At 38.2% G+C, this 27,890-nt stretch overlaps 4 protein-coding genes across 5 annotated transcripts in view; all 4 read right to left on the reverse strand.

Moving 5' to 3' along the window:
• Positions 1–9,037, reverse strand: part of LOC134822988 (multifunctional protein CAD-like) — a 51,234-nt gene extending 42,197 nt beyond the window's left edge. The window contains 17 exon segments of the mRNA XM_063834290.1: positions 1,038–1,140; positions 1,348–1,638; positions 1,774–1,875; positions 2,046–2,177; positions 2,476–2,633; positions 4,376–4,628; positions 4,848–4,960; positions 5,271–5,391; positions 5,693–5,824; positions 6,044–6,213; positions 6,379–6,546; positions 6,675–6,889; positions 7,390–7,582; positions 7,847–8,011; positions 8,318–8,416; positions 8,572–8,746; positions 8,889–9,037. Of these exon segments, the coding sequence (XP_063690360.1) occupies positions 1,038–1,140; positions 1,348–1,638; positions 1,774–1,875; positions 2,046–2,177; positions 2,476–2,633; positions 4,376–4,628; positions 4,848–4,960; positions 5,271–5,391; positions 5,693–5,824; positions 6,044–6,213; positions 6,379–6,546; positions 6,675–6,889; positions 7,390–7,582; positions 7,847–8,011; positions 8,318–8,416; positions 8,572–8,746; positions 8,889–9,035 (2,737 nt within the window). The 5' untranslated portion in view covers positions 9,036–9,037.
• Positions 1–27,890, reverse strand: part of LOC134822990 (uncharacterized) — a 189,748-nt gene that overhangs the window by 90,921 nt on the left and 70,937 nt on the right. The window lies entirely within an intron of this gene.
• Positions 9,278–27,890, reverse strand: part of LOC134822998 (protein HGH1 homolog) — a 38,497-nt gene continuing 19,884 nt past the window's right edge. Inside the window, exons 2-3 of one of the 2 annotated variants that reach the window (XM_063834302.1) lie at positions 10,360–10,449; positions 9,278–10,251 (exon numbers count right to left, since the gene is read on the reverse strand). In XM_063834302.1, the coding sequence (XP_063690372.1) occupies positions 9,296–10,251; positions 10,360–10,435 (1,032 nt within the window). In that variant the 5' untranslated portion in view covers positions 10,436–10,449 and the 3' untranslated portion in view covers positions 9,278–9,295. Of the gene's footprint in view, positions 10,252–10,359; positions 10,452–27,890 lie in introns of those variants that run through there. The other variant, XM_063834301.1, reaches the window with a different exon arrangement.
• LOC134823000 (valine--tRNA ligase-like) lies at positions 17,428–21,482 on the reverse strand. The gene is made up of 8 exons (XM_063834303.1): positions 21,471–21,482; positions 21,122–21,290; positions 20,739–20,896; positions 20,544–20,640; positions 20,191–20,338; positions 19,277–19,419; positions 19,024–19,108; positions 17,428–17,712 (listed from the first exon to the last, which is right to left on the reverse strand). The coding sequence occupies exons 2-8, from the start codon at positions 21,228–21,230 to the stop codon at positions 17,526–17,528; spliced, it is 927 nt and encodes a 308-aa protein (XP_063690373.1). The 5' UTR covers positions 21,231–21,290; positions 21,471–21,482; the 3' UTR covers positions 17,428–17,525.

Here is a 27,890-nt window from a genome sequence, read left to right on the forward strand (position 1 = left end):
TAAATTTTACCAACATAATATTGCCTAAACAGAGAAACTAAAAAAGAATGCTTGTATCTACTATCTATATTATACTTTCTCCCTAGATTGGACCACGATCACACGGGGACATGACATTCCTTTCGATCTAGAGACATCTGCTCTCCAAATAAAGTCCAGTTTTACAGAGGGCAATAACGACATGATATTAAATGCTTAAATGTCCAATTCAAAGACTCTGATGCCTCACCAGCAGGAGGTTTACAAGTGAGGTTTCACCCTTCCCCGCAGTTCAAGTTAACTTCTTGCTCAGATTGGAAACCCTTCACTACTCCATTACTATCCATCTCCCAGATTACATGGACTGTAAAATGGAGATATAGCAAGATATCTGTATCTTTTAACGGAGCAGTGCTGCTGTACCTAGCTCCATCTGATGCTACTTGCACTAGTAACTACTACAACAATAACAAGTGGAAACCATTCTGGAGGAGAAGTAAGAGGATTATCTACTTTAGTGGACAAGACACAGCCTCACTGGGGTACAGGAGGGAGCCGCATCCAGGTAGGAAACTTTCTGTTACAGTTACAGTTACTGAACTTGTATTGTTCTCAAATTAACTTTTATTTTTAAATTTTGGGGAATGAGGAAACAATGAATTGTCGCTATTTTAGTATCGAGGGCTGCTAAAATAGTGCTCAATTAGTTGTTTTCCCAATCTCACTTTCTCAAAGTTTTTGTTTATGATAATATTATCCGAATCATAAAGGTTCATAAACATATTATATCAGACTTAGTATGACACAATACTGATTTGCAGACTCAGCTTAGTTTTTAGAGTTTGAAGTGAGAGCTAGAGAATAATGAGTGCTAGAAGGCTAGAGAGCTAGAGGAATGACTTGACCAATATCAAAAGGAGCCGTTCAGATATAAATTCATTCTCTATTCAGTCGATAGTTGGAGATGATACCCGTTTGATTTTATTTTCTTAAACTAAGCTAAATGTTTTTTAGTTCCCTCAGCTCCAGATTAGGTGTTATTTAAAGTTATAACTCACCAGTACTTCCTACAAAATGAGCGATCTGTTTGTCACTGAATCCCAACTGTTTTGCTGTAAGGAGTAACGATCTAGGCAGATTGTTCAACCTGCTTCTGTAGCTCTGAAATATTCACAAGTTAGCAATTGAATTAAATAAATTTGCAGAATGAAATAACTTATAATTTGCAGAATTAAATAACTTGCAGACTTCCCAGAATTAAACTTTCCTGTCGTAAGTTTTCATTAAAATATCTTTAATAAGCGATCACCCAACAACTACACTTAAGTTGAATCGACTTTCTCTAAAACCACAGAATAGTACACTCACCTCCAAGTTGCGCTGCTGTACTATAATGTTCTGCATCTTCATAAGGAACCAGCGGTCAATGTTGGTGAGAGTGTTCAGCTCGTTAACATTATATCCATTAGAAATAGCCTGGGCTATCATGAAGATACGCTTATCTGATGGGTTCCGCAGTTCCTCCTCGTTCACTACACGGTTGTCCCCGTAGAACCCGAGAGTAGAGCTCTCCACCATTCTCAGAGCTTTCTGTAGTGCTTCCTCAAATGTGCGCCCTATTGACATGACCTCTCCTACACTCTTCATTGAGCTGCCGATCTGGGGGGTTATATCACATTACTTACACTACAAAACAAGACAGTTTAAATCAGCCTGAATTGATAGATTAGTTAGTAAGCTAATTCAAAATAAAATGTATAAAATATGCGTTACCATAGTTACACTACTAGTTACCTTCTTGCTAACGTGATGGAATTTGCCCAGATCCCAGCGAGGTATTTTAACCACACAGTAGTCCAGACTGGGCTCAAAACAAGCTGTAGTCTTGTTAGTTACCTGAGGTGTAGTTATTTGTTAGTTACATGAGGTGTAGTTATTTGTTAGTTTAAACTGAAACATTCTCGTGCTCTTCACTTTAGTGAAATATTTATTCTAATAGTTTTAAAATCTTAAATAAAATCCTGTAGGATCTACATTTTAATACCCCTCCCCTCCAGATGTCTAACCTTGTTTTTGAGGTCAGGAAGTGGGTACAAAAGAGCGAGCTTAGCAGCGATGTAAGCTAGCGGGTATCCTGTAGCTTTACTGGCCAGAGCTGAACTCCGTGATAGACGAGCGTTCACTTCTATGATGTAGTACTGAAGTTGGTGAAGAGTTAGAGATATCAGGGTCAGGGTCAGGGTCAGGGTCAGGGTCAGGGTCAGGGTCAGGGTCAGGGTCAGGGTCAGGGTCAGGGTCAGGGTCAGGGTCAGGGTCAGGGTCAGGGTCAGGGTCATGGTCAGGGTCAGGGTCAGGGTCAGGGTCAGGGTCAGGGTCAGGGTCAGGGTCAGGGTCATGGTCAGGGTCAGGGTCAGGGTCAGGGTCAGGGTCAGGGTCAGGGTCAGGGTCAGGGTCAGGGTCAGGGTCAGGGTCAGGGTCAGGGTCAGGGTATATTACCTGTTGTGACTGAGGATTGAGAGCGTACTGAATGTTGCACTCTCCGACTACGCCCAGATGTCTGACCACTTTAATAGCCACAGTACGTAACATGTTGTACTCAATGTTAGTGAGAGTCTGGGAGGGAGCCACTACTATACTCTCTCCGGTGTGAATACCTGGGGAGGTGGTAAAGAGGTTTACATCTCTCCAGCTAACTACATAATATAATGAGGTTTACATCTCTCCAGCTAACTACACAATATAATGAGGTTTACATCTCTCCAGCTAACTACACAATATAATGAGGTTTACATCTCTCCAGCTAACTACACAATATAAAGAGGTTTACATCTCTCCAGCTAACTACACAATTATAATGAGGTTTACATCTCTCCAGCTAACTACATAATATAATGAGGTTTACATCTCTCCAGCTAACTACATAATATAATGAGGTTTACATCTCTCCAGCTAACTACATAATATAATGAGGTTTACATCTCTCCAGCTAACTACATAATATAATGAGGTTTACATCTCTCCAGCTAACTACACAATTATAAAGAGGTTTACATCTCTCCAGCTAACTACATAATATAATGAGGTTTACATCTCTCCAGCTAACTACATAATATAATGAGGTTTACATCTCTCCAGCTAACTACATAATATAATGAGGTTTACATCTCTCCAGCTAACTACATAATATAATGAGGTTTACATCTCTCCAGCTAACTACATAATATAATGAGGTTTACATCTCTCCAGCTAACTACACAATTATAAAGAGGTTTACATCTCTCCAGCTAACTACACAATTATAAAGAGGTTTACATCTCTCCAGCTAACTACACAATTATAAAGAGGTTTACATCTCTCCAGCTAACTACACAATATAATGAGGTTTACATCTCTCCAGCTAACTACACAATTATAAAGAGGTTTACATCTCTCCAACTAACTACATAATATAATGAGGTTTACATCTCTCCAGCTAACTACACAATTATAAAGAGGTTTACATCTCTCCAGCTAACTACACAATTATAAAGAGGTTTACATCTCTCCAGCTAACTACACAATTATAATGAGGTTTACATCTCTCCAGCTAACTACATAATATAATGAGGTTTACATCTCTCCAGCTAACTACACAATTATAAAGAGGTTTACATCTCTCCAACTAACTACATAATATAATGAGGTTTACATCTCTCCAGCTAACTACACAATTATAAAGAGGTTTACATCTCTCCAGCTAACTACATAATATAATGAGGTTTACATCTCTCCAGCTAACTACACAATTATAAAGAGGTTTACATCTCTCCAGCTAACTACACAATTATAATGAGGTTTACATCTCTCCAGCTAACTACACAATTATAAAGTGGTTTACATCTCTCCAGCTAACTACATAATATAATGAGGTTTACATGTCTCCAGCTAACTACATAATATAATGAGGTTTACATCTCTCCAGCTAACTACACAATTATAAAGAGGTTTACATCTCTCCAGCTAACTACACAATTATAAAGAGGTTTACATCTCTCCAGCTAACTACACAATATAATGAGGTTTACATCTCTCCAGCTAACTACACAATATAATGAGGTTTACATCTCTCCAGCTAACTACATAATATAATGAGGTTTACATCTCTCCAGCTAACTACATAATATAATGAGGTTTACATCTCTGGACAGCTAAAGAGCTAACTACATAATATATTGTTTGTAGGGGCTTGCTTGGGGCGGTACAAACAAGCGATGTAGATTCGTTATGACGACAGCATCATACAATCCTTTTCAATGATGAATAATTAATATGAATAATTAATACTATAACTTTACTAGCGAAGTGTAAGAATATAAGGAATACTATGTAAAAGTATGTAAATTAATTATTTACTAACCGAGAGGGTCCACATTCTCCATGTTGCACACAACTATACAGTTATCGTACGCGTCCCTGACCACCTCGTACTCAACCTCCTTCCACCCCTTCAGACTCTTATCTACTATCACCTGACTGCCGCTAGCTAGAGGAGACTTGACCAGGGCTGCTAGTTCGGTCTCGTCACTCGCAAACCCGCTCCCCATCCCTCCCAGAGCGAAGGCAGTGCGGACCAACACTGGGAACCCTAGCTTGTTACCGATACTCAGCACCTGAGATACAGGATAATCAATCCTAGAGGTGTGTGAAGAAACTGGTGCATTGGTTTGTTTTAGAATTAATATTACCAACTTTGTAAAAGTATCCCCAAATACTTTCCAGAATTCTGAAACTGTTGCCAGAATGCTGACAATGTTGCCAGAATGCTGACAATGTTGCCAGAATGCTGATAATGAGCCCCCCCCCCCCCCCCCCTAAGTTAAATAACGTACATCCTGTAGGTTAGTAGCCGTGTCACTGGGAGCAACTTTCTCTCCAATTTCAGATAACCTTATTGCGAACTCCCTCCTGTCCTCTGTAGCTATTATACTTGGTATTGGTGTGCCTGTTGGACAGTACAGGGTTGTAATAACTTATACTTTATACTAAAAGCTGTTAAATTGGATAAGCAATGAAACAGCATCAAGTAGGTGATATCTTCGTAAATAAAATTACATCTCTAGCCTACAAAAAAGGAACATGGTTAGAAACAACAGTATAAATACTTTATAAGTGTATACTGACATTTTCTACTGAACCTGATTATAATGGGGTGCCGGTGAGAGGGGTTTTAGAATGGCCTTTAATACGTCATATCATATTAGTGGCCCTGTAGGATTATCTTTTACTATTAACAAATAAATAAAAGCACCGACCTAGGACTTTAACATTATAAGTTTCGAGCACCCCGTCCCTGAAGAGCTCAACTCCGCAGTTCAGAGCAGTCTGGCCCCCAAAAGAGAGGAGTATTCCATCTGGGCGCTCTGATTCTATCACCTGTACAGTATTTAGATAATTCCTTTTCGTTATCTCCGATAAATACTGATAATTCAACTTTACAAGAAGTACTAACAATTTTAGAGTCACAGAAACAAATTCATACATAAAGTCATGAATTAAAACACTGATTTAAACTATGCTATTTTCAGGATGTATGATGATGATTTCGACTAACTACAGCTCCTTCCTGGTAAAATAATTAATCTAATTTCGGTTTTAGTTAGTTAAATAAATTACCTCTTTAAATAAGTTAATTACTTGTTAGTTAATGAAGTAATCACCTGTTTAAATAAGTTACCTGTTTAACATAGTCGATAGTGATGGGTAGGAAGTAGACCCTGTCAGCTAGTCCTTTGCTAGTTTGTACCGTGGCTACGTTAGGGTTGATCAGTACTGTCTGCATTCCTTCCTCCTTTAGTGCTTTTATAGCCTGTACAGTTATTATGTTATACATTACAGTAACACTAATGGCGACGCAAAGTACTCGCAGGTATTTTAGGTACTTTGCCTTTCGATTGACGGCAATTGTAGTAATATTAATATCATTGAATTTGTTATAGAGAAAGTAAGATACGAGAAGAAAAGTGAAACTGAAATAGAAAATAAATAGAAACTGAAAGTGAAAGAGAAAGAGAAAGATAGGTCTAACCTGTGAGCCAGAGTAGTCGAACTCGCCAGCCTGTCCAATAGAGAGGCCCCCTGATCCTAGTATGAGGACCTTGTAAGGGGCCTGTATTATTGGAGTGTTGCGGGGACAGAGCCCTTTCTTTTGTAGCAGTTTGTGGGTTAGACGCTCCTTCAGTGTCATCGTTACTTGCCCTGGTGGATGGAGTTACCATGTACCATCTATATATTATGAATCTACTGTAATATTAGACCTACACGTCGTTTCGTTGACTTATTAAATAAGAGTTGCGTCACAAAGAAATCAAAACATTGTGCACATTATAACAAGATATTCACAATATTATGCGCATAATTTACCTATCTTAGTCTGCTTGACATGGTCGAGGAAGACGTCGAAGAGAAAGTTAGTATCTGAAGGACCTGCCATAGCTTCCGGGTGGAACTGAACTGTCATTATAGGTCGGGTGTTGTGGATCAGACCTTCATTTGTTTTATCATTCTCGTTAACAAACAACTCTTCTACATCTGAGAGAAATAGAGCTTGTTAGTTGTAACTGCAACATCATACAGTCAGTGCAAATTGGTCACCTTATAACTGCGAACCAGTTCAATTCGGAATAATAATAATGAAAATGTATCATATTAAACATTACCATCGTTAAGCGAGGAAGTATCGAGAGCGAAGCCGTGGTTCTGACTAGTTATAAAGCACCGCTTGGTCTCCACGTGGGTACACGGCTGATTGTGGCCTCTGTTACCGTACTTTAGCTTGTAAAGCGTACAACCCAGAGCCATGCCTACTAACTGGGAACCCATGCAAATACCAAATGTGGGGAGCACTGTGTCGTGAGACAGGATCTCAGTGAGTCTGAGGGATGGGGAGTGAGAGATAGGGAGGGGGAGTGAGAGATAGGGAGGGGGAGTGAGAGACAGGGAGGGGGAGTGAGAGATAGGGAGGGGGAGTGAGAGATAGGGAGGGGGAGTGAGAGATAGAGAGGCCGGAGGGGGAGATAGGGAGGGGGAGTGAGAGATAGGGAGGGGGAGTGAGAGATAGAGAGGCCGGAGGGGGAGATAGGGAGGGGGAGTGAGAGATAGGGAGGGGGAGTGAGATATAGGGAGGGGAGTGAGAGATAGGGAGGGGGAGTGAGAGATAGGGAGGGGGAGTGAGAGATAGGGAGGGGGAGTGAGAGATAGGGAGGGAAATAATGTTTTACTTTGACAAGGTTAAATAATGAGGTTTTATGAATTTGGAAATGTATATAAACCCTTTATAAATGAGTTTAAACTTTAAACCTTAAACCAGCTTAACTACTATACTAAAGAAGATACAACAGGAAGTTTAAAGATAACATCATTCCTAAAACCAACCTTTCAATGAGAACGGAGCAGTGTTCGGGATTACCGGGACCGTTACTGATAAACAAGCCATCAAACTTGGAGAGAATGACGGAGAAGTCCATGTTCCAGGGGACAACAGTAACACAAGCGCCCCTCTCAGCAAGACATCGGATCTGGGAGTTCTTTATCCCACAGTCAATACACAAGATGTTAACATCGCCTTCTGTGGGGCAGAGTCACTGTCAAACTCATATTATCACGATTTAATGTTTTGAAAACTGAACGAAGACCTTTTTGAACTATAGAATGCAATCATGGAATAATAAATTTTTAAATAATACTTTGATAGATATTTACGAAGCCGCAACTCCTATTAACATCTGAAACCTCTGTTGTAGTTGTTACCATGGAAACACACGTGGTAACACACGTGGTAACACACGTGATATAACACGTGATATAACACGTGATATAACACACTACTAACCTCTGTTGTAGTTCTTGACAGTAGGACAGGAGACCCGTGTGACCAGGTTCTGCAGGTCCGGGTTCACAAACTCTATAGTATCCGGATCAGTATCTCCTGTTATTATCTTGCCAAGCATTGTACCGTGCTCTCTTATCTTCTTAGTGAGACTCCTCGTGTCGATACCTGTGGAGGGTAACGCTATCACAGACACACTAAACTTGATTACACTAGGATGTAGTCAAGTTAACTCTATATCATTGTAATCACCTCTACAATAATCACATGGAACAGTATAAAATACACTTGTTCACTTTTATAAAATATTGATAACTGAGCTCGTGAGCTACCACTATTATATTCAATGAATATAATAGTGGTATTAATTATTCATATTAATTCATTTTAGCAAACTTCACATTGTCGCGTGTTAGCTTGTACTAATCCACTCAAATTCTTAACACGTGCGTTACCATGGTAACAAGTACCTACCAGTAATAGCTGGAATGTTCTGATCTTTAAGCCAATCAGACAGGGTTCTCACAGAGGCCCAATGGCTTGCTTCATCACTGTAGTTTGCTACAATCAAACCTGCACATTATATTATACAAGGACTGAGAGTGATATAACATTAAACTTTCAACAAATCCAATATGATGATTCAATTCCACTGTTGAAAAGTTTAACATGTCTTATTGTAACTTAACAGTATCAAAAACTTCACCACCATTTAACATTTCACTTACCAGACGCGTGTATTTTATCTGATTCAAAGAACTTGGGAAGATTAAACTCATCAGCAGCTAGTTCAGGTACTCCGTAGTTTCCAATCAGTGGGTAGGTTAGGACCAGTATTTGAGAGTCGTAGCTAGGATCAGTAAGTGACTCTATATACCCCACCATACCAGTTTGGAATACCACCTGAATAATAAGCAAAATACACATCATCTAGAGAAAAAGCTAGGGAACAACCATATCCAGAGAACATATTAAGGCCATATTATATTATCTGCTAGTACAAGAGTGAATAATTATAGAATATTTGACATTATAAAATTGGAACCTCTCCGCTGGTGGAAGCGTTGAAGTCAGCTCCAAATGATATGCCACTGTATGTTGTCCCATCTTCTAAAATGAGCATTGCTCTTTTTGTCTCGTTCCTTTCATCACCGGCCAGCAAACTCTCCTCTTCAAAGCTTTTAGGTGTCATTTAAGCCTAATCACAATAACATTTATCAGCTGACAAAACTCTAAAAAACCTTGATCAATCGGTGGCTCAAGATCTAGTGATTTGTCATTATGATCATTAAATTTCTGTACACTTGGCACCAATAAAATGTTTCTTACAACAATTGTGCCAATGTCGATGAACCAGACGATAAACAACAATGTTAGATCCTTAGGTTAATAAGTTAACACACAAAGCAAGCACAGAGACAATTAAACAATCAGTAACCCCCTAAAATAACATCAACTACCCATATTCTCTGAAGACGTCTTCTCACTTTCATCCCTCTTAACAATAACGACCTCCTCCGCCTCCTCCACCCCCTCAGGAACATCCCCATCCTTCCTCAGATCTACCTCTCCATCGTTCTGTACTATCAGGTATATAGTATTCTGTATACGTTCCCTTGCGTCATCGTCCTCTTCCCATTGATCGTAGTTTTTTAGTAACTCATAGTAGTTCTCATCTCTATATTTCTCTCTCACTGAGTATGTGCCCCCCATTTGGAACAGTGTATCAGAGAGGTAGGTCCTGGTTTGAAGGTCCGGCTCCCTACACTTATCTTCAGGGAGATACTGTAAATCTATTGGTAACTTGTCCATGTCCTCCTCATCTATCTCTTCACCACCCACTAAAGGGTACACTATCTGTGGTAAATACTCCACTAGTGCTGTGTGTGTTTTAGTATCGAATGAGAGGTTCCTGAGAAGGCGCGCAGTGTTACGTCTCACTATGATGTTACCGGGCATTGTTAGGAATGATATGATCTCAGGGAACACAGACTCATGGGAGAGGTGCTCTCTACCCACTGGTGTTACTGCTATGTTCCCCAACACAGCGGCTAGATAGCCCTGCTCTTGGTGACGTGACACCAGCTTCACAAACATTTGGCAATCTGCCAGAGTGAGCACCGTAGTAAATATATCAGCTTCTTCAGGAGACCTTGAGATGTTATTGAGAATCATAGCCATGCTGTTATAAAGATGCACAGTGTTAGCATGCTGAAGAATCTGAAGTACCCGGGGCACTGTGTCCTGTGCTGTTAGTGCCTGGACACTGTGTGAGGTTATATTCACAAGAATCTGAGATGAGGTTACTGACAGTTTCCTGTCCTTGTCCCCCAGAGCATCCCACAGTGAGTTTATAAGTTCTTTGTTTCCGGTGATGAGGAGAAGAGATGATGCATCGTTCGTTAGTCCTGAGGTTATTAATTTACATTGTTCTAATCAAATTGATCCTAAATGTAACATGCTGTGACAAATTAAACGTTCCATACAATGAATTGTCACTAAAAAGTGTCACTAACCTAAAATAAGTTCAGCAGCTCCCTTTCTTACTGCAAGGGGTTGATGTGATTGTAACAAGCTTGGTAACTCGTCCATTTCACAATATCATCCTTAAGTTGAAAGTAAGTTATATTTTGTTCAACATTGAAAGTTTAAATATCTTACCAACAGAAGACCTAAATAGTCTAGTAATAACTGGATTGGCGCACTGTATTCCCAAATTGAACACTGAATAGACCATATCTGGCACTATCTTTAGGACTGTACACATTTAATAAATGTAATTAATACATTGATGCGATTCACTAAATACAGCACAATATTTCTATCAACAGGTGCTTCTCAATTGGCTGAGGTTTAGGGTTCTAGCAAGTCATTTATAAACATATATAAATATAAATAAGTCATTTAGTATGTAGTGGTTGGTAGAATTAAGTATTTATAGTTATACAATATATGTTTTTTTGTAGCCAAAGACTAATGACCTACCTTTTTACCTCTTTTTTTTCCATCATGTATATAATATCAGTGTTACCTTTTTTGTTTGAGTGAATGATTACAAGGTACCAAAGCTATTGTGAGTGGCTGAATACAAGTGGAGGAAGCAGGTGCTATCTTGTGGTCAGACGAAGTGCAATTTAGTCTACCACTATATTTAATGACAGTAGATATAATATAAGTTAAGTTCTATATTTTGAATCCTAGTGTTACTACTTGCAGAGAAATTCTATTAATTTTTATTGGTATTAAGTGCACTCTACACTGAAGGACTAAATTGATCATTCCTTTAATTGTGTAGTGTTCAGCATATGCCTTATAGGTCTATATCAAACACCTGTTTCTGCAAAAAAACAGCCCACTGCTTCGTTTAAAATCGTGGCCATAGCAACATGATTGTGCAGTGTTGAACAGCTGCCTTGTAGTTCTGTGATTAGACACCTGTGTCTGCAAAAACCGGCCCACTGCTTCATCTAAAATCGTGGCCATAGCATCAAGATTACTTCTCTCGTTTTTGATAGTGTATATTGTAGACATATTATATTTTTGCTACATTTGCATTGGTCTAACAGCATGGTGAACAATAAAACCACCCTCACAGCCGTAGAGTTTGTGTACTCTCATGACCCAACAGATGCAATGAGATACTTCCTGGTCTTCTGGAATGTCCTAAATTTACTCCTCTCCCTTTCTGGAAATACCCTAGTCCTTGTTTCCTCCATCAAATACCAAGCTATAAACCTTGACAGAGTATCAGTGATTCTGATTCGCCATCTTGCTGTAGCTGACATGATTTACCTGGTCCCCAGATCCATCATGTCCATTCCAGGGCTGGTCTTAAAGTACTGGGTCCTGGGTAGATTCATGTGCGCTCAAACAATGGTTACCACCTACACCACATCTATTGTTTCCTTATTACTGATCTGTGCCCTGAACCTAAACAAGACTATGGCTTTAAAGTTCCCCCTAAAGTCTAGACTGAAATCGAAAAAAGATGGACATGTTATAGCAGTTTGTGTCTGGGTATTTGCTGTCATTTCAACAGTTTTTTGTGGAGTGCTGACGAAGTGGACGGCAACCTTTAGAAGGAACATAATGCACTGTTTGGAGATTGCAGAGTATCATTCCATCAAAGAGCTGGTAACTGCTGTATATTTGATATTACCAGTTATATCCATTGTCCTCACTACTCTTTGGTTATTAAGGTTTGTCCAAAAAGCAAGAGGATTGAATGCTCAGGGCTCGATGACTTTGGTATTCATTTCTATCGTCTTCATCGTGTCCTGGGCACCTAACAGTGTTCACAATTGCATCATGTCATTTTCAAGTGACCATTTTAAGCGAATTAATGCTGAATTCTTGGCAGGTTTTAACACAGTCGCTGTGTACATTAATTACATAAACTTCTCCTCTAATCCACTGATTTATTATCTCAGTATTTCTAGTTTTAATAAGTTTGTAACAAGAATTCTATCTAAGGGTCAAATAGCACATTAAAATAGTAATACATGATTTTTATAATCTAATCTCTGTTAATGCAAGACCCACGAATCAAGAGCTTTTGCTAGGTTGCCCGCATTTGGTGTGAGCAATGGCGCACAGCATGCACTTCCCTTTGCCCTGTCAATTTATATATTAAGACGCACTGGAACTAAACTTTGAACTTTTTCAAATTGTTGCTATAATTGATTTAAATAAAAAAATTGTTGTTTTCTTGAAATTTGTTGTTTTCTTGTATACAATAAATAAAGAGTGCAGTGACAGCTATATTATGTATTATGCTTCCTTAAAATATTAAATTGATTTGTAATTATTTAACAAAATTGCGTTTACTTTAAATAGTCACTTTAACTGTTGATATGTTGTAAAATAAATCCCTTAAGCTTCTCACATTCTTCCTTATTATTGATACTGGGTTTAAATGAATTAATATAGTACACTTCAGTCACTTTTCTTTTAATGGTGCTATTATATAAGTTAATTTCTAAAATATAGAAAGAAATGTCTGAATCTAAGTTTGTATGAAATTCTAAATAATGAACAGCCAATGCATTATCAGGATAGGTTAAAGGCCTGTTGACTGCTCTTCGATGTTCTGAAAATCTATCGTGTGCTATTCTACTCGTTTCCCCTATGTATAGCTCTTGACATAATTTACACATGACTTTGTATATTACACATTTAGGTTTGCAGTTGTGATTTGTTGTGATGAGTGGACATATGACACAGTTTGGTATGGTGCAGTGCGGTTGGTCGTGTGGTCTTAATGAGCATAAAATATCTGAGAGTTTCTTACCTGGTGTGAATATGAATTTGACAGGTAAGTTGTGTGAGAGGGCTAATTGAGTGACTTCTTTGGAAAATGGCTTGTTGATTAAATGGTAAGGTGCATGTCACGTGGTTGGTATCTTGTATGTGCGATGATAATGGGTTGTGTCGTGTTGTAGGTGAAAAAGGTTGAAGTCGTCCTGTTTGGTTTATACGTCGTGGGTCTTGGTAACCGTTATTGACCAACAAGTTGTCTACTATCTTCATGGACTCTTCTTTATACTCTGGTGTTGATGAGCAATGAGCAGCCGTTTTGTAGAAGTTCTTGATGGTGGCTATTTTTGTTCTCTCAATATGGTGGCTGTTAGCGTGAAGTGTGATCTTCTTTTTCTGCTTCTTTTTCTGCTTCTTTCTGTAGAACTTTAAACCCAGTATCAATAATAAGGAAGAATGTGAGAAGGGATTTCTTTTACAACATATTCAGAGACAAACTTAATTTCACCCTCATGTTCGGTAAATAGTATGTAATTGGACAGAATTTAAAACGTGTGGACATCACCATTTTATGTAATAACAGTATTCAGTGTGTGTGATTTTGATTCGACATTATAACTAGTAGTTTTAATGTAGAACCATTTATAATTTAATACTAATATTTTTTACCAATTTTAGCCAACATATGGCGTTGTCCTTGTCTCTTTGCTCTTGAAACCGGATGTTATCCAACTATCTAATCAGTATATCAATCATGAGACTAATAAACAGCGAACTACTCCATCATTTGAACTTTAATTAACGGGTGATACTCGTAAAATATCTGTTCCATATATTGGACCATCGACGAGTCCAACTCGGCGCGCGTCCTGGTAGGTTGTAAACCTACACAACTTTAACTGTTAACCAAGAAACTTTCGGAAGAGAGTATAGATCCTTAAGTTATAATTATCTGCTACACAGATTTGAATAGGAGGTACACGGTAAAATTGTTTCACTGTCCATAATATTAATTAACCGTGTTGATGGTTTTAGATTTTGCATGTTGTAAGTATTTTAATTTGTGAAGCGTTTACTTAGGATTTAGGTAAAACTATAATTTATTTAAAAACACGGATAATTTAAAATTTATTTCTATTTGTCGTACAACTATAACTATAAACAAGTTATATATAGTATATTAATCCTGTTTTCATGAATGCGCGGCTTTGGCGGCCAGTTATTGACTTATACATGAAATTGAATTTTAAATAGAAATGTAAATATATTAAAATTTAAAACTTTCAAAACGAAGGCTTATAAATATTATTATATTATGATTGTAAAGTAAAGGATTCTAAATTTGTTTCAATGTTCAAAAAAATTGAACTTGCTCGGATTTTCAAACATTTTGTACCATCGATTTCTTGAGAATCAAGACTTTGAGCTTTTATACAATACCAAATTTGAGGTATCAAATCTTTATTCGGGCTGAGTGAATTACAACTTTCGTCACACTGAAAAAAATTCGGATGTTGTAGCGCGATGCACTACTGGGTCGCCCCGCGCATTAAATAATCCTTCTCGCAACCACGGTAGATCGGCAAGATGCACCACTGTTCCTCACTGAGCTGCGAAGGATTGACATCGTGAATCAAATTCGGATGCTCATTGGAAGTTACTGCGCGCGTGACCAGCATTCGCATAATCGTTTATAATCAAATGCGGACTCGAAACAAATCACGTAAACGCTAACTCATAACTACCAATTAAATTTGAAAGAAGTGCTACAATTGATTCACGATGTCAATCCTTCGCATCTCGCCGATCTGTGGTTGCGAGAAGAATTATTTGATGCGCGGCGCGACCCAGTAGTGCATCGCGCTACAAATGCTACAAGTCACTGGGGGGGCTGAAACCAGGATTTCGATCAAATGCTGCCATTTGTAGTTAAACGTCGCCAACAGGTGCTCTCGTCCAATGAAATCGCTGCATTTTGCAAGTCAGTATGCATAATTGAATTACATATATTCATATGCGGAGCTTGCCTTGCAAAATGCAGCGATTTCATTGGACAAGAGCAACTTTTGGCGACGTTTGACTACACATGGCAGCGGTTGATCGAAAACCTGGTTTCAGCTCCCCCTGTGAAGTGAGTACAAAAGCCGCGCGCTGTGTTAGGTTGTAAAATCTGATTATTGGATTATAAAATCGCAAAAATGCGCCCGCTTGCGCGTTTGAATAATAGGCCAAAAGTAAATTGCATGCTTAACCAGTCAACCTGTTTTATAAAATTGATAAAGTAAGAAAACATTTCATTCTGCATTCGATGACAAAAAGCGTCGTATGCCCATTAAACTATTAGTATTATAAAATAACAATATTTACAGAACACAAAAAAGCTTATAGTTCCTCTGATAATAGTTATTAACTTTTACCATACGCAGGACTGGTATCGTACTCCTCCTAATCCTCGTCTTCCTAGCGACCAAATAGTACTAGTAGTAGTAGTAGTTGACCATTGTTAATGATCTGGCCCGGCGCGCGCTACTTCGTAGCTCGTGCTAGAAAGAAAGCGGCGCGCGCTACTCCGAAGAAATTTAGACGAGTAACATCCGTCAATAGTAATAGTAGTTCTTATATAGCTACCAAGCTACTGGAACTACCACGGCCTCTTCCCCTTATCTTCTAACGACAGGGACTTTATCAGCTTCATCCTGAGGCCAACTTTGAACAACTCAAGGACATCTACTTGCCTGGGATCAACAGCGACAGTAAGCGCAAACGGCAGACCGCAGATGCTCAAACGTTGTCATACGTTGTATGACACGCCGCGCACGAGTGCGCGGCTCCCCCTGTATCGTCGAAACTCTACTATAGTGAAGCGACAGTGGGGGTCACCACGTGATATACAACTCAAAAGTACACTGAAGAGTGCCTCTACTTTAAATAAAATATTGTATCACGTTGCGACCGGCCCCACGGTCGTTTCATTTTGTAGCGCGATGCGTTACTGTGCCGCGCCGCGCACTCAATAAGGCTTCTCACAACGACTAGATCGGCGAGATCGGCTACTGTGCCGCGCCGAGCTGCCATGAATTGACATCGTCAATTAAGTTTCACTGTGACGATACAGGGGGCCGCGCACTCGTGCGCGGCGGGTCATACAACGTATGATTCGGAATCAGCGTCCGAAAATACATTGATTGAAATTGGTTTCAACTGCCGGGGGCACTTTTAGAACAATCTCGAAGATCGACTGTAGAGTGATTTAGTTGTATCACGTGGTGACCCCCACGGTCGTTTCACTATAGTGTCGTTTTCACTATAGCGTCTTCGACGCTACAGAAGGAGCCGCGCACTTCGTGCGCGGCGGGTCATACAACGTATGACAATGATTTAGTACGCTGGTAAAATATAGGTGGAAATGGAAGGACGATTTTAAAGGATAAGTTTTCATGTTGTTTTGACAACCACGTGTTTCAGCACACAGACAGAAAAGACGAGCAAAGGGAGTGTACAGTGAGCATAATACTTATAGGGCGTAACCAATGTCCTCATTTACAGCTCCTCTTGATACCGGGCTCTCAGCCAACTACAACGGGGGGGGGGGGGGGGGGGGGGGGAGGGGGGGGGGTGGTCTGCTACACTTTTTTACATTACACTTTTGCCTTTTTTGGTGTATGGTGCAGTACAGGGACAAAAGGATTTCGCGGCATGTACGAAATCACGAAATTTCCCATTCTCCGCGACAAATTTTATGTATAGTTTAATGTATAGCCTGTTAAATTTCGCGGTACCGCGATTTTTGGCCAAAATAATCGCGAAATCCTTTTGTCCCTGGTATGGTGTAGTAAGAAGTGTAGTAAAACCGTACACTTTTTTACACTTATAATTACGTTAAACAAAACTATCTTCTAAAAATCTTCTTTTTTCTTATTTATCCAATAAGTCTTCACAGAGTACATTTCCAAATGTAAGACATACCTTTGATGGGAAAAGAAATGTCACTTTTTTACACTTTTTGAGACAATTTGACACTACACTTTAGCCTTTTTGGACGTGAGGAAAGTGAGGACTCCTTAAACTACATTAAATTAATTCCTTCCACATATGCCTACTATAACAATGAACAAGGTGGTAGGCGAACACACGCGCGATGAAAATATGTGAAAGACGCACGGTCTTGCTTCTCAGATTTCAGTTATAAGGAAAATAACGTTGTTTAAATACAATTAACTAAATTTGAAGCAAAGACTTAAATTACTTGTCACCAAATAAAACACTATATATTTCATTAATCTCTTCATTATCTCAAATATTTCCGTAAAAACAGGAAAATCACATAAATTAAAGTCAGCGGAAAAACATCCCCTTTTAAATATTAAACGATGTGTCGGATGATGAATATGAACAGATCTAACTCCTAAATTAAAACTGAAAACTCCTAATTATCAGTGAGTTTCCTGAAGTTAGCGATAGCTGTGTCTATGGTAACCAGCTCGTCTTGCAAAGAACCGAGTTTATTGCAGTTAGCTTGTCGCACGTGTTCCGGAACCTTGTCCGTGTGTTTGTCTATTGTTTCCTTCGTCTGCTGCACGAACTTCTCTACACCTTCACGTTTAGTTTGCAGTCTGGAAAAGGGAGGATAAGGATCTATAGCAATAATCCCAACAAATCTGTGGGTGTGGGTGTGGGACGTGGGTGTGGGTGTGGGTGTGGGTGGGGGGGTGTGTGTGTGTGTGTGTGTGTGTGTGTGTGTGTGTTTGTAATTTCCGAACGGCTTAATCAAGAAAACGGTAAGAGTTATGGGACTGGTTTTTTCGGTTTAATTGATGATTTTGTACCCCAAATGTGGTACTTAAAAGTGTTGTTGTTTAGTTGTTATCGCTTTTGTTACTCATTTTGAGCTCTCTTATCGCTGATCTTTATAAAAATGGATACACGAAATTGCGAAAAGCTTCAAATTTTCGAATGAATTGCTTAAGGTCGCCAACAGTACTATCGTAAAGCTTCAAAGTGCCGCGATCAGAGATAAAGATACTGCATAAAACTGCAAGAGAAAGAGAAAGAGAAAGTCATCACGAACAAAACTGACCAGCTTGAGACAGTAACTTCAACGGTTCAGTCGGAGATGAAACGTAATTGCGACATAGCTAAGAAAAGCTGCATTGAATCAGTTGTCACCCAAGAGAAGCTCACAAAAGAGGTTAAGAGTTAAGACAGTAGTGAAGGAGGAGGACAAAGGTAAAAACATTATGGTATTCGGACTTCATGATGAGAAAGAAGAAGATCTTTCAGCAAAGATCAACGAGTTGATGGTCTCTATTGGCCAAAAACCGTGTACACAGGACTGTGTTAGATTAGGAACTTTTTCAGAAGGTTCGAGCAACAGGCCGGTCAAAGTTGTCGTCAGAAGTTCTGATTCTGTTCAAATGGTTTTGAGCCAAGCTAGAAAACTGAAAGAGTCAGGCAACTTCAAAAACGTGTACATTAGTCCCGATAGAACATGCGAAGAACGAACTGCACATGAACAACTTGTGAAAGAGATGAAGATTAGAATTCAGAATGATCCAAACAACTATCACTACATCAGGAATGGGACAATCATGAGCAAAGTGAAATTATTTTCTAAATCTCAATCGTACTTAAAAATTAGTAATAAGCTATCAGTGATTCGTAAGTGATTAGTAAGTGATTAATAGGCGATTAGTAAGTGATTAGTCAGTGATTATTAAGTGATTAATAGGTGATTAGTAAGTGATTAGTAAGTGATTAGTAAGTGATTAGTAAGTTATCAACAAGTGATTGGTAAGTGATTAATACGTGATTAGTAAGTGATCAACAAGTGATTGGTAAGTGATTAATAAGTGATTAGTAAGTGATTAGTAAGTGATTAGTAAGTGATTAGTAGACACTATAATAATTATCAGTAAGAAGTGAACCTGTTAATCTCCTGAACAGGGTCCACAAGTCCCTTCACCAGAACATGAACTTCACATCTGTTACCCACAGTGCCTACAGCAGTACCTGAGAGAGTACAGTTTAGAGGAGAGAAGGGTTTAGTCAGGGTAGTAGAGTATCGTCGTAGTGGGAAGTAGTAATGGGGAGAACACATGATAGCATTGTATAAAAGTGTAGAGACCCCCCCCCCCCCGTGCATTGTATAAGGGTATCTGGATATAGAGGTTCACTAACCGAGGGGTATTGACTCGTTAAGATGTAACTTAGTACTTCCTATCAAGTCCTCCATAACAGCTATGAGATCAGACAATGATTCCGAGGTCGATAAGAACACTTCTGGTTTTGCTTTTGACTCCAAATACGTATCTTTCACAGATCTGCAAATTTTAACCATCAGAACATCTGGGTCTCGCAGTCTTAATATCATATTTATTATTTATACATACCACATATATAGTGGTAAGCTGACTCTTGCTGTAAAATAAAAGTAAAAGTGAGAAAAACATTAAACAACTACTGCTAACCTGGCGATATGTTTTTTTTGTTGTACCTGGCGGTATGTACAATGTCCTTGACGAGGTTTACTCTAGACTAACCTGGCGGTATGTACAATGTCCTTGACGAGGTTTACTTTAGACTAACCTGGCGGTATGTACAATGTCCTTGACGAGGTTTACTCTAGACTAACCTGGCTGTATGTACAATGTCCTTGACGAGGTTTACTTTAGACTAACCTGGCGGTATGTACAATGTCCTTGACGAGGTTTACTCTAGACTAACCTGGCGGTATGTACAATGTCCTTGACGAGGTTTACTCTAGACTAACCTGGCGGTATGTACAATGTCCTTGACGAGGTTTACTCTAGACTAACCTGGCGGTATGTACAATGTCCTTGACGAGGTTTACTCTAGACTAACCTGGCGGTATGTACAATGTCCTTGACGAGGTTTACTCTAGACTAACCTGGCGGTATGTACAATGTCCTTGACGAGGTTTACTCTAGACTAACCTGGCGGTATGTACAATGTCCTTGACGAGGTTTACTCTAGACTAACCTGGCGGTATGTACAATGTCCTTGACGAGGTTTACTCTAGACTAACCTGGCGGTATGTACAATGTCCTTGACGAGGTTTACTCTAGACTAACCTGGCGGTATGTACAATGTCTTTGACGAGGTTTACTCTAGACTCCAACTGAGTGTCCAACCAGAGCGCTCCAGTTCGGGGGTAGGAAGCTACCACCAGTGAGGGTGCTGTCTCTGTTCCTAGCCGAGGTAATCTCTGCCACAGCTCCTCTATAATAGGCAGGGTATTTTATTAGATATTAGATAAGGAGCGAGATAAGGAGCAAGATAAGGAGCGAGACATGCTCCCTCAGCTGTGTGCATCTCTCCCACATAGAACCAAGCCAGCAAGCCGGGTAAGTTTCATCGCTTTTTCCAGACCGACGTTTGAAACCGTAATGTTAACTATTGCTAAAAGTTCAGAACGACTAATTACCTGAAATGAAGGGCATGAAGGGGTGGATGAGCCTGAGTCCCACATCCAGACAAGTGCAGAGAGTGTGTCTAGCTGCTTCCTTCTCATCCTCACTACCCTGAGAGAGATGTAGGGTAATAGACAGCGTGTTGTTATCATGGCTTTTAGAATGTGTAAACAGCACGTGACGTTAACAATAACAGTTACCATGGTTACCTTGTAAAAGACGCGTTTTGTGGCCTCTAAGTAAACATCGCACAGGTCGTATAACCAGAAGTTGTAGATAGCAGTGGTGCACTGCTGGAACTGGTACTCTTTAAGGGAGGTGTTAGTGTCTGATATAGCTACTGCTGCTCTGTGCAATATCCACTTATCTGAAGGGAATAAGGTTAGTATTAGCTAGTGTAACTGCAATTAGTATTACCTATTTAATGTTACGTCAGCTCAGATGGGTGACCAGTAAACTTTGAAAAAAAGCAAAACGCTTGTGTACAATGTCCTGACGCTTGTGAGTAGTGCGTCAACCAATAAGTAATAACCTAAATACTGCGAGAAGGCAAAAGTTACGTGGTAACACGTGGTACGCGCGTAAAACTCACCAATAGTAGAGAAGTTAGCAGTCTCCAGTTTGCAGGTCATCAGGTCCCTGTCAGGAGCAGTGTAGCTGTCTCCCAGCTGCATTAGAGCGAACTTAGCAGCGTTCCACATCTTGTTGCAGAACTTCCTGTACCCTTCTATTCTCAACACGTCTAGGTTCAAGTCACGTGCCTGGAGACAGGGTAATGTCTTGAAAATAATAATTATAATGCAGAAACATATTGGTTACTGACCTGATTTAGATACGAGCACTAACATTACCTTATATGGTAGTGTTACTATGGTTACTAACCTTAGTTAGATACGAGCACTAACATTACCTTATATGGTAGTGTTACTATGGTTACTGACCTGAGTTAGATACGAGCACTAACATTACCTTATATGGTAGTGTTACTATGGTTACTAACCTGAGTTAGATACGAGCACTAACATTACCATATATGGTAGTGTTACTATGGTTACTAACCTGAGTTAGATACGAGCACTAACCTTATGGTAGTGTTACTATGGTTACTAACCTTAGTTAGATACGAGCACTAACATTACCTTATATGGTAGTGTTACTATGGTTACTAACCTGAGTTAGATACAAGCACTAACATTACCATATATGGTAGTGTTACTTTGGTTACTGACCTGAGTTAGATACGAGCACTAACATTACCTTATATGGTAGTGTTACTATGGTTACTAACCTGAGTTAGATACGAGCATTAACATTACCATATATGGTAGTGTTACTATGGTTACTAACCTGAGTTAGATACGAGCACTAACCTTATGGTAGTGTTACTATGGTTACTAACCTGAGTTTGATACGAGCACTAACATTACCATATATGGTAGTGTTACTATGGTTACTAACCTGAGTTAGATACGAGCACTAACCTTATGGTAGTGTTACTATGGTTACTAACCTTAGTTAGATACGAGCACTAACATTACCTTATATGGTAGTGTTACTATGGTTTTCATCAAAATAGTTTTATGTATTACGCATGCTTTTAAATCGCTAGTATAGTTTGATAAGCCGCCGATAGATTGTAAGCTGGTGCTGATAAGACTGCCTTACACTCAAATTTACAACAAATGTACATCCAACCAACTCCTAATATGGACATCATCTCTTCGGACTCCGGGCTGCCAGGTAGTGGTGCCCATACCACTACCTCTACAGAACACTGCCTGGCAACCCCTACCACACACGGTATGTGCGTTAGTACTCAAACAGACATAACTTTTGGACAGTGGCTTCCTACCCTGTCACCTAAACTATGTCTCGATCTGTTCGAGCACGTTAAGGACGAGCACATGGCGCACGAAATCTCGTACAACAATTCACTGGGAATTGATTTAGGGATTAAATCCAACACTAAGACTTCAAAACGTAAAGTTCTATTGAAACAAAAACTGGAGAACGATTGTAAAAATGCTAACTTTATCAATTCGTTTACGGTAGATGTCGCTAAAATAGATTCGTTAATGAACCATTTTTCCGGTTTGCTGGAGAAGGCAGAAACAACACTAGAGGACTACAAGACAGAAGTTCGGAGAACAACCGCAGACTGCGTCGGAAACAGCGCACTCCCTTCTGCTCCAGCCCCACCACAGTTAGTGATCAGCTCACCCTCCGCAGCTCTACCTACTCCGGTATGTAATCTAAGTGTGAACTTTAATGACATTAATTGGATGGACATCTGCAAGGGCATGAACTTCCGCAGAATCGCATCCCGATCCGTACAGTACTTCGGAGCAACAGATTACCGCTATGGGTCAACCGTGCATCATGCCAGAAACTATCCTCAGAACTCCGTTATTGACCACATTTTTACAAACATTTCGAATGCATTAGATGACCCTACGTTTAATAAGGAGCAGGTAACTTGTCTAATCACCAAATATGAAAACGGCAAGTGCCATATACCCTTCCACAGTGATGATGAAAATGAGGTCACTGGTGACATCATTACACTCAGTCTTGGGGCTTCTAGAGACCTGGTATTTCGTAGCAAAGTCGGTCCGGTCAAACAACAGATCCACAAACTTGATCATGGATGTGTGTATGTGAAGACACGTGAATCACAGAATTTCTGGGAGCATGGTATATTGCCACAACCAGAAACTCAGGACTGCAGAATATCGCTTATGTTCAGACGCCTCTCTCAGAATAACCCCCCTCGCAAAAAAATCCCGAGGATCCACGAACCGATTCATAAGCCTACAGTTACTGAGCAGTCTCAACCTAAGGAGCGTCTATTATTCTTGACGGACTCGCTTCTCAGAGATGTTCCTTTCGACCTTCCTAACGTACACTGCATCAAACGCGAAATGTACCAGTTATCCAAAATTTTAGATCACGAACAGTATATTTCTGGCTCTAAAATTGTCATAATTTCTTCTGGTATAAACGATTTATCTCGCTATGACCACCACCACCACTCCCTTTCATGTGATTTTAAAAGAAATATTGATTATCTAATTGAGAAATATCCTAACACGACTTTTATATTTAATTCTTTAGTTCTCACACGTTTCTCGTGGCTTAATGAGGAGGTTAAGCTTTTTAACAGTTTTATTTTTGCTCAAAATGTCAAATTTTTTTCTGAAATTTTTTATTTTTTATCCAAAAAAACTTGTGTTAAAGGAAAGGGAACCCCAAAAAAATTCCAAAAAAAAATTTAGTCCCTTTTTTTCCCCCGGGTTAAAAAATTTGGGGGGCCAGTTTTTTTGAAAACAGGGCCCAAAGGGGGGGTTTTTTTTTCCATTGGGAACGGGGAAAATCCCAAAAAAACCTTTATCATAAAAAATTTACTAAAAAATTCAAAAAATGTCGTTTTCAACCCAGTTTATCGCACCCTTAAATCAAAAAATTTTTCCCTTTAAAAATTTGCCCCAAAAATCAGCCCCTAAACCATTACAAAAAAAATACAAAAATTTTAAATAATTAATTCAAAATCTTCATAACTTTTAAAAAACTTTTTCTCCACAAAAAAACCAAAACGAATTATTTTTTCTATTAACTGAATGGGGACCCGACAATTTTAAACAAAATTTCCACTTTTTCACTTTTTCCCGGGCCCCTTTTCTTTCCCGATAAACTTATAATTTTTCCTTTTTTTAATTAAAAAAAAGTAAAAACCCCCTTTTTCACTTTCCCGCCCATTTCCCCAAAAAAAAAGGGGTATTTTCCCAATTTTGCTGTATTTAAACCCTAGAACAAATAACCCCCTTTGACGATATAATACCCCCAAAAATGTGTACCAAATGGAAAAAAACTAAAAACCGAAAGGCTTCTCCCCCATTTAAAATTCTTCCTGGGTTCACCCCCATTCCCCTACCCTACAACCCCAACTCCAAAAAGGAAAATCCATTCAAAAAATTTAAATGGGGCCAAATCCCCAATTTACGGAAAACCATCCCCCCAAAATTTTTCCGGGGCCAAAAAAAGGGGAAGAATTGAAAATTTTTTCCCCGAAATTTTTCCCAAGCGCTTTCAATGAAAATTTTAAAAAATTTTTTTTAAAAACCCCTTTATACCCAAAAATCAAATCAAAATAGGTATTTTTTGGGATAAAAAATGTGTTTTTGAATCCATGGAAAAATTAGAAAATAAACTCAAATCCCCTTACCCGAAAGCAATAAAAAAAACAAAGGGTATAAATTTAAAAACTTTCTCCTAAACGTTGGGTCACTTAATGGGAACATTAAAGAATTTGGGGAGAAAATAGATAAATACAAAAAAATACACGTTCCTGCTTAAAATAAAAAATTGAAACAGGGAATTTTCCTTTCGGGGGGGGGAGCTCGAACTAAACGTTCTATCCACCGAGTTCAACTCCCCCAAGCTAAAAACGGGTGGGGGATTATAATTTAAAAAAAATATTAAATTTTAAACTAAAAACTTTAAGGGCCCCTTTTTCCCCCCGAATCCTGTGGAGAATTTTTTTCCCAAACTTATTGAAAAAACAAAAAGGGTTTAATTTAAAAAAATTTTCCCAAGGGGGTTTAAAAAATTTTCCCTTGCTTAAAAATTTTCCTTTCCGAAATTAAAGACTCGAAAAAAAATTAATGGGGGATTTTTTGTCTAACTAGACCAACTAGTTTACGGAAAAGTGACTCTGCATATTGTATATTCCTCAGGATTTCGTCCTTGAAACTGCCAACTGGTCACATAAAAGGGCGAAATCATTGTTTTTTTCCAAAAAATAAACCTTTTTAAAAAAGGGGAGAAAAATTCGAGCATTTCTCTAACTTTGGGGGAAAACTTTTTAAAAAAAATAGGTTTTGATAAAAATATAGTAAAACTAAAAAAACCGAAATTTTTTTGAAAAAAAAACGGCAACCAAAAGCGAAAAATTTTGGGTTTGGGGGGAATTGGGTTAAAATAATTTGAGATAAAAAGACCGAAAAAAATATAGTAAAAGGAAAATTTAATTTAAGGGGGCAAAAAAAAAAAAAAACCCCAAAGGCGTTTTAAAAAAAAACACAAAGGGGATCCCAAAAGGTTTTATCCCATTTTTTCCTAAAATAGAAACAAAAGAAACAAAATATATAAAAGGAAAAACAATAAAATTTTGGAAAAAAAACCTTTATCCCCAAAACAATTTTTAAGGAAATTAAAAATTTCTAGCGACACAAAAAAACAAAAAAAAGGGAAATAATTGTTTTCCCGAAAAAAAAAAAAGAAATTAGAAAAAAAATTTAAATAATGGGACGAAAACTTCCCTCCAAAGGTACCCTTAATGACTTTTTTTGCAATTCTGGCTTTTTAAAGAAAAGGTTTTGCTAAAAGGGGGGAATGGGAAAGAAACCCCAAAACAAATCACTGGATTTAAACTAGATTCTTCCCGCAAAATCAAAAAATTAAATGGGAAAAGGTTAAAGAAATAAAATTCTAAATCTTCCCGGGGAAAAAATTTTCAAAACTTTAACCACCCAGGCCCGTCCCCCTTTCTACTCAGGGGGTTTTCCCAAAATTTAAATTTCCAAAAAATTTTCCACTTAAAAGGGGGGCCGGCGGGTTTTTATCAACTACCTTACATACTTAGACCAAAAATCTTTAAAAAAAATTAAATCAAGCCGCTATTTCACAAAAAAGGGGGAAATTCCTTTTTCCCTCCAAAAATTTTGGGGCCAAACACCCTGCAACGTTTACAGAAGAAAACCAATTTACGGACTAGAAAAAAAAGGGGTACAACCTTCGGATAAAGAAGGGTTTGGGCCCGGGCACATTTTCTTTTGAAAAATTTTTGGGCATCGGGGTTTGGGTTTTTGTTTACTTTTTTCCCTTTTCTAAGAAGGGGGCAATTGACCCAAAATGCAACCTCCATCAAACTTAACAACCAAACCCCCGGGGCCCACCACCAATTCTTTCAAAAAACACAACCAACTTCCTCAAAAAACAAACAAAAACATAAGCACACGCCCAATTTCCCATACAATCGCCAAAACTTAACAAGGGAAATTGTTATTCCCGACTTTGAAAAATTGTTTGGGGCACAAAAAAGGGGTTTTCCCAATTAAACCCCAAAACAAAGATTTCAAAAAAAAAACGGGGGATATAAAAATTTAAGGGGAGGGGACGAAAACACTTTTCCCAAACAAAATTTTCCCCTTTTTTGAACTAGCAAATTTGGGGCCCCACCACATTAACTTTTTACCCTAAAGTACAAAACCGGGAAAACCACAAAAACTAAAAGCTATAAAAAAGACCAAAATTAAACGTTGTTCACTATTTGAATTTCCCCCCATTGGGGGAAAAGTCCTTTAAACCCCTTTAAAAGAGTCCTGGGAGAAAAAGCCAATCCCCGGCAAAAACCAAAAAAGTTTTTTTTTATAAAACTAATAGCAATTTTAAAAAGGAAATTTTAAAAACAAAGTTTAGCTTTAACGACTTATATTTTAAAGTTTTTCCTTTAATACAAATTTTTTTTTTGGGGAAAAAATATAAAAATGTTCCTGAAAAATTTTAAAAGCAATAAAAGGGGAAAATGAGTTTTGAAACCCCCATTTAACCTTATTTTAATTCAAACAAACTTTTTACTTTGGGGTTTTTATAAAAAAAGAAAACTTTAACAACTAAAATTTACCCCATTCCCTAAAGAAAACCCAAATTCAATTACAAAAAATGGTTAATTTACAAAAAAAACGGTGAAAAGAAAAAAACCCCAAATTTGACTTTTTAAAAATTTAAAATTTGAAAACAAGTTATAAAATAAGACAAAAAAAAATTTAACCTCTTTAACAAAATATGTATTTTCACTTTTTTTAAACATGAAACCCGAATTTCCTGTCAAAAAACCTTTTTAAAAAAAAAATCCCCCCATTTTAACCCTTTCCTTTTCAAAATTTTTGCAAGGAAAAAGGGGGAAAAATTTTAAAATACTTTTTAATTGGCATAGCAAATTTTTTTTTATTAAAACCCCATTGTGCCCTTTAAAATTTTTTTAGAATTTTAAATTTTTTAAACGGTGGGGGGGAATGGTTTTGGGGTTCCCCAAAAAAATTTTACAAAACAGAATTTACAACATAACTTTACCATTTTTGAGTTTACATGAAAATTTTAAATCGGGGCCAACTTTTAAGGTTTTTAAAATTTTTTTAAAAATGAGTTGATAAAAACTAAAACTTTTGGTATTTGTTTATTGGGTTTACTAATTGTTTTTGTGGATAATAAGGGGTTTTTAAATTTGGTTTTTTCCCGGTTAGAATTAATACGAAAAAAAAAATTTTATTTTATATACCTATTAATATTTTAAAAAAACCTTA

Source organism: Bolinopsis microptera, chromosome 11 (assembly GCF_026151205.1).
Source record: "Bolinopsis microptera isolate Bmic1 chromosome 11, MBARI_Bmic_1.0, whole genome shotgun sequence".
Lineage (NCBI taxonomy): Eukaryota > Metazoa > Ctenophora > Tentaculata > Lobata > Bolinopsidae > Bolinopsis > Bolinopsis microptera.

What these genes read in the sequence shown, in the direction of transcription:
- LOC134823000 (XM_063834303.1), bottom strand. Translation starts at nt 21,230, where the DNA reads ATGTGGAACGCTGCTAAGTTCGCTCTAATGCAGCTGGGAGACAGCTAC. An exon ending in TGCTAACTTCTCTACTATTG is followed by an intron (nt 20,897 to 21,121) that starts GTGAGTTTTACG and finishes TATTCCCTTCAG; the next exon opens with ATAAGTGGATATTGCACAGA. An exon ending in CAAAACGCGTCTTTTACAAG is followed by an intron (nt 20,641 to 20,738) that starts GTAACCATGGTA and finishes CATCTCTCTCAG; the next exon opens with GGTAGTGAGGATGAGAAGGA.